This window comes from Choristoneura fumiferana, chromosome 12, assembly GCF_025370935.1.
Source record: "Choristoneura fumiferana chromosome 12, NRCan_CFum_1, whole genome shotgun sequence".
NCBI classification, from domain to species: domain Eukaryota; kingdom Metazoa; phylum Arthropoda; class Insecta; order Lepidoptera; family Tortricidae; genus Choristoneura; species Choristoneura fumiferana.
In genome coordinates this window covers 47,445-54,652 of record NC_133483.1, presented here as the reverse complement: position 1 = coordinate 54,652, position 7,208 = coordinate 47,445, and the positions used below count along the sequence as shown (strand labels likewise).

Below are 7,208 nucleotides of genomic sequence, written 5' to 3'. Positions count from 1 at the left end.
AGCTTGTAAATGGACGTGTATATCGCATAATTGACGAAAACACTATTCGTTGGGTTGTTCCAAGTGGCACCAGATGGCAGCTGTTGAAAGCCAATCATGATGACGTGGGACACTTTGGGTTTGACAAAACTTTGGCACGCTTACAAGCTACATATTGGTTCCCGAAGATGAGACGGTTTGTAAAAAAATATGTTTCAGCTTGCCTTCAGTGCGCACATCATAAGCTGCCAAGTGGTGCCAAGCCCGGTGAACTACACCCGATCCCTAAAGCTATCATCCCGTTTCATACCATACATGCGGATCATCTTGGCCCGTTTATCCGCACTAAGCGTGGCAATACATACATACTAGTTATCGTGGACGCGTTTACTAAATTTGTTGACATCACGGCTGTGCGAAATACGAAGTCAGTTACAAGCATTAGAGTATTCAAAGAGCACTTTAGTTACTTTGGCGTACCAGCCCGCCTGATTACAGATCAAGGGACAAGCTTTACTAGTAGGAAGTTTAAGGAATTTACCCAATCATGCGGTGTTAAACACGTGTTGAATGCCGTTGCCACACCCCGAGCGAATGGCCAAGTGGAACGGTATAATAGGACCATTTTGGCGGCGCTCGGGGCAATGAATCATGACAAACCGAACGGTTTATGGGATGAACATTTACCAGACATTCAGTTGGGTATCAACACCACAGTACATGCCACCACTAAAAAGACTCCAGCTGAACTTCTTTTTGGTCGAAACTTAACCAACCCATCTGAAGGTCTGCTAAATGATGTAATAAACGAAGTAACTTCCGATGTCGGGGAAAATCTGGATGATGTAAGGGCTGCTGCCGGTGAACTTATTAGGACACAACAGGAAAAGGACAAGAAACGGTATGATAGGTACAGGAAAATAGGAGTGCGTTTCAAAGAAGGTGATTTGGTCAGAGTAGCTAGAGTTCCAACAGGTATAGAAGGTCAGTCAAAGAAACTTGAACCTAAGTGTAAAGGCCCCTATAGAATTAAGAAGGTACTCCCCAACGATAGATTCGTGGTCGAGGACACACCCCTCACAAAAACTAGTAAGAAGTATGAGGCTATAGTAGCCATTGATAAAATATTTCCATGGGTCTGTTTTAATGAACCCGTATCAACCGATTGTGAATCCGAGCGTAACGATAGCGAATCGGAATGTGGAGACTTGTAAAATAAATGTATAGAAAATGAATACGTTGTTAAAGACGGATATACTAGTTAAGACTTGTAAATAGATATCGATTAAATTTATTTACATACATCAATGAAATTTAAGTATTGGTTGCCGACTTAAATAAATGGGTAAACTAATGATGAATTATTTTCGGTTGATTGTATTCGAGTACCTATTTCTAATAGATTTAATTAATGAAAATGCGATTGTACTTATCGATGATTAGTGTCATGTATCATCGAAATTGGTTTATGTACAAATGACTAAAATATTTGCGGGTCAACGTCATGGACTAGTAAATACTGATTCATTGGTTAGGGTAATGAACTGATGAATTAGTGTGGGGTGTCAGGTAACGGATGCCACACATTTTAGTCATTGAAACATAAGTATACTTATTGGTCAAGGTCATGGATTAATGAGTATACTGCTGATATTAAAAATGTGAAGTAAGTGAAGGATGTCAGGTAACCGACACCCTGAAAAGTTATAAATATTTTGTTAATGAAAGTTATGTAATAATACAAGGAAGTTTAAAAGTAAATCTAAGAATAAATGAACTAAGAATTTAATCTGAGTTCTATTAACTAGTGACTAATTCGGCTTAGGTAATGTAAACAACTTTAATGGTATGCATGTTCTTAATTTCTTTTACTTTATGTTACATACACTATTTTTGTATAGTTTACAGCCTGTTACTTAGTGTTGTGTTTTTTTTGTTTTGCTCTTTTTCACTTATTTTTATTTTGGTTAAACTTACACATAACAACGAGGGACTCGTTGAAAAGCGGATGGCCGAGCTGTTATAAAATATTTATATATTAGTTATTATTAACATATTGGTTAATTTTCGAAGCCATTTAAATAATATTTATAATTAAAAATAGTTGTGTTGGTTTCTTGTGATCGGTCGAGGGATGACACTTATCGACGACCAATCACAAGCAAGTAAAATGGCGGGAAAGACATTTGACAGACGGCCTACGGTGGTATGCCGGGACATTCGTTTTTCAGCATCAGGGCTAGTAAAATAATTTGAGAGTACTGCGATTTGTCTACTTAACTAAGTTGAACTGTTGTAACTTTTAAACAATAAAACTGTTTTCCAATACTGCTGAGTGTTTCTGCATTCAAACTCCTTACTTCTGAGTGTTGAACCAGTACGGTTCACCGTTATTATGGTAAAAGGTACCTTGTTGTCGGTTCTATGTTTCCTAGATAATCGCGCCTTGAAAGTAAAATGTCGAAAAAAATCATTTTTCTTTTTTTTACTCTATATTAATAAGCAGGGTCTAAATTTTAATTTGACAGAACACAATTTTTAATCGATTTTTTATGAGTTTAAACATCCCTTAAAGTTTAGTAAGAAAGTACCTATTGTCGGTGGCCGTCTTGAATGCTTTCTGTGCGCTCGATATCGGTTGGAAGAGTGTCGGACGTCGGTACTTTGTCGGCGCGTCATCATCATCATCATCCTAGCCTATACGTCCACTGCTGGGCACAGGCCTCCTCTCAGAATGAGAGAGCTTGGGCATTATTCCACGCGGGCCCATTGCGGTGCTTGTCGGCGCGTAAAAAACATCAAGAATCATCATAAAATGCGTTTAATTAGAGTGGTAATCATATAAACTGGCCACCTTAAGCGGTTAGCCATAGGCCTTATTACACTAGCGATTTGCGGCGAGTTGAAAGCGAGGTGAGCGCGCAGCGAAGTTCGCTTCGAGCGCGTAACGATTTTCACTGCGAGCATGAAACGATATCGCCGCACGAGCGCGCAACGATGTCGCTGCGAGTTCGCTGCGTTAGCGCCGAAGACGCCCTATTTATTATACGAAAGTCTACAATATGGCGTTTTTGGCGCTAAAGCAGCGAACTCGCCATGCGCTGCAGCAGCGAATCGTTGCGCGCTTGCGGCGAAATCGTTTATACGCTCGCAGCGAATTCACTGCACGCTTGCCACGCTTTCAACTCTCCCGCGAATCGCTAGTGTTAAGGCCTTATTAACGATTTACGCCAATTTGTCTTTTTATTCGACTGGATGGCAAACGAGCAAGTGGGTCCCCTGATGGTAAGAGATTACCACCGCCCTTAGACACCTGCAACACCAGGGGATTGCAGATGCGTTGCCAACCTAGAGGCCTAAGATGGATACCTCAAATGCCAGTAATTTCACCGGCTGTCTTACTCTCCACGCCGAAACACAACAATGCAGCAGCTATTCACGCAGGATTAGCGAGCAAGATGGTGGTAGCAATCCGGGCGGACCTTGCACAAGGTCTACCACCTGCTGGGTCTTTAGAGGTTGATTTTATAGTAATAATAATAACGATTAATAGTTACAATTACAAATCAAAAGCATTTTTTTAGATCTTATTCTCAACTATGTCACTAAACATTTTACGGCGACAATAAGGTACCTTTTCAAATACGTTAATCATTTAGTTGTTGAGACAAAATTATATGTTTTGGTAAGAGTTTTAATACTACAGTGTTCTTAAATTAAGACTATTAAAATTAATCGTAAGTTATTAGTCGTTTTCAAATGATATCACTTCATAATCACTAAATATTTTACCACCGACGATAAGGTACCTTTTAGAAAATATATAGTGATTTGTACCAACTTTTTACTAAACTTTACCTTGAATTTTGAGACTGAAAAAACTAGTTTTTTAAGATTTGTTGAGTTAATTTGGTCTCATTTGGCTATGTTTTAGCGTACTAATATATTAAGTTTGTTGATTTTGACTGTTTAATTACATTTGTAAACAACAAAGTTATTTTTGTTAAATTATTTTTTTATATAATAAAACAACGTTAATTCAAAACGGAGTAGTTCTTATTTAGTGTCCAATTACGCATAATATTTTTTTCCTTCGATAAAATCCAATGGAATATACTATAAATAGAAAAAAAGTTAAAAAACCAAAAACTTTTTTTTACTTTATGCACTTTGGCAAGGTAAACTATAGGAAAACCGTTGTACCAATTACAAATTATTCATGAAACCTGAAAGCCCGTACAATCTACTCAAATAGCATGTCATCTATGTAACTTCCAACAATAACATACTTTTATTGGGTGTATAAGTTTGAATTCAATTTTCTCATAATCACCTTTTGTGGCTTTTTTAAAAAAAATTATCTATTAAACCTACATGCATGTTTTCTTACATGGTTCGATAGCTAAATGTATGTAGATTATGGGGATATCAATAACTCAATACCGACAACAAGGTACCTTTTCCCAGATAACGCCACATTTTTTGTTCTGGCAAATTGCCTAGATGTTAAATCACTGTAGGTGTATGCTAAGGCAAAGGCAAGTGTGCAAAGTAAATAAAAAAAAAATATTGTTAGGTTATATTTTGATTTTTGGTGCGATGGGTTATCACTTTTATTATAACCTTAAGTCAATATGTCGAGCACTTAAAAGTTGCATTAAATTATGAATGGAGTCGTCCTCGGAAGACAACTTCGCCTGGACCGACACGTCGAGTGACCAATCTGAGAACGGAGTCATGTAAGTTAGGTTGCGAGTTCGTATGTTCTTGTTCTGGCGTACTACATAGATGTACTTACTATTTATTTATATTAAAAAAACATTATTAATACTGAAAGAAATTCTTTCATTACATAAGTTCGCCTTTATTCATCAATTCCTCAACGCAGTCTGTTATTTTTATGCATTTTTTATACATAGGAAGAAAAATTTACACATACACATACTTACCTACGGTCCAGTGTAAAAATCAATCTGAACCACACAAAAATAAGTGACCAAGTCATACGAGCACATAATTAAAACATAGATTGTACTCATCAAACTGAGCGACATTAGTTCAGAGACTTAAAAATAATTAGTTTTTTTCAATTATTCAATTCAATTCAAATTTAGGAGAAAGGGTCTCCATAAATTTTTTGATGATTCTGCCAGTGTGGAGGTTGACTGAGACATGGCAGGTAAGTGGACGTCTTGTTCGATAATCTGCTAGTTTTCGGTGGGGTAACTACCAGTTTAAAGTTTATTTGAAGAAACAACGTAAAGCAAAATGTTTGATATTTCTAGCGTGACAGGCGACATCAATTGTATTCTAGAATGGCATACATTGATAACAGTATGTAATTGTTGTATGAAAAAGGGAAAGTCAGACTCCATTATTTTTAAAAGTCGCTGAACTAATGTTGTACAGTTTGATGAGTATGATCTGTTTTAAATTATTTGCTTGTGTTAGAGGTCACCTCTGGTGTAGTGTCCAAATGTCAAAATGGCTATAATGTTGGGTACAGAAACTCATTTAGTTGAGAGCATAAAAATAAGAACTTTTCTGATAAAATACAATGCGAAACTGTTATGCAGTACATCTGTATTAAGTTCACATAAAGCAGAGGATACAACATCTCTCTTTAATTTTTCAACTATATACCTAGACCTACCCAGAATTTGAGCAAGACCAATAACAGTTTCCTATTGCCCAACCCAAGTTTCCTGTTGATCATTTCACACGCTAGATAATTTATTTTTTCATGTTTTAGGGCTAATGAACAAGAGTCAGATTTCGATAAGAGCTTCAAAAGGAAACTTCAAAAAGAGTTGTTTAAAAACGGCGATCACAGCGAGCCCGCAGCCGATGAGCCGCGCGTCAAAAAAAAGAAAAAAATAAAGCGCGAACCGAGCAGCCCGTCGCCCGTTAAGCGCGAGACCAACGGCCACGACGCGGCCGCCGCCGAGCGCTACCTGCGCCTGCAGGTCAAACAAGAGCAGGCCGCGACCCCCGCGACACCCGCCAGCCCCGCGACCCCCTCGACATCCGCGACCCCCGCCACCCGCGGCAAGCGCGCGCGCGCAGCGGCACGCCCGACCGCGACCAGCCCCAGAGGAAGAAACACAAGCGGCCGCGCCGAGCGTGACTCCGCCGGGACGGGCGTCGACGCCGAGGAGCCCCAGGAAGAAAAAGAAAAAAACGAAAAAGGCCACTTCCGACACCGAGGATGCGGTCATTGACAAGTTTGAGGCGGAGGAGACGGTCGTCCAGGAGCGCCGGTCGGAGCCGCGGCCCTCGCCCTCGCCGGCGCCGCGCGCCCCCCGTCACAGCGGCCGGGAGCTCGTCCGCGAAGACTCAGGCTCCGACGACGAGCGGCCGCGCCCGCCTCGCCGGCCGCTCCCACGCCCGCGCCGAGACCGCTCAAGATAAGAGAGCGGATCACGTTCGAGGAGGAGCCGGACGAGCGGGAGGAGCGGGCCTCCGGCCGCCTCGCGCGGTACCTGCGGGCGCGGTCGCGGCTGACAGAGGCGGCCGGCGGCGCGGCCGGCGCCTGCGTCGTGGGCGCCCACGAGGACGCGTGGCTGGTGCTGGCGCCGCGCGGGCTGGCTGCGGCGGCGCTGGCGGGCGCGGCGCTGGCGCCCGGCGCGCGCTGCCGGCTGCGCGCCGCCGGCCGCCACTACGAGGCGCTGCCCTCGCCGGCGCCCGCACGCGCCGCGCTGCTTGCGGCGGGCCGGCTGCGCGCGCCCGCCTGCTGGGCGCGCTGCGGCTGCGCGAGCGCGTGCCGCGGCCGCGCGCGCCTCGCCGCCCCCGCGCCGCCCGCGTCGCCCCCGCGCTGCCGCTGCCCGCCACGCGCGCGCGCCACCCGCTGCTGGGCGCCGACTGCGAGCGCGCCCCCCCCGCCCCGCCCGGACGCCCCGCAGGCGGAGGACCTCCGTCCGCGACCCCGACCCCGACCCCGAACCCGACCCGACCCCACCCGCGATCCCGAAAAAGAAGAAGAAGAAGCGCGACAAGCCGCGGCGCTCCCCGGCGCCGGTCGCCGCGTGGGACTCGGAGCGCGCCATCGAGGCCAGCCTGTTCGGCTGCTGACCGCGACCAATAATTAATAAAATGAATGTTCAATTGAATACGTTAACATTAGTTTCATTATACGCTTCCGTTTCCCGATTTTCCCGCAACCGAATGGACGAAAAGCGGTCCGCGCCGCCCAGTAAGTGTAATGCCCTGTTCACATTATTCCAGTAAAG

General features: G+C 43.9%; 1 protein-coding gene across 1 annotated transcript; it reads left to right on the top strand.

The window, feature by feature from the left end:
* The first annotated feature begins 4,498 nt into the window (after positions 1-4,498).
* LOC141433743 (uncharacterized) lies at positions 4,499-6,562 on the top strand. The gene is made up of 2 exons (XM_074095835.1): positions 4,499-4,718; positions 5,732-6,562. Exons 1-2 carry the CDS (start codon positions 4,648-4,650, stop codon positions 6,198-6,200), a joined length of 540 nt encoding a protein of 179 aa, XP_073951936.1. The 5' UTR covers positions 4,499-4,647; the 3' UTR covers positions 6,201-6,562.
* The last annotated feature ends 646 nt before the right edge of the window (positions 6,563-7,208 follow it).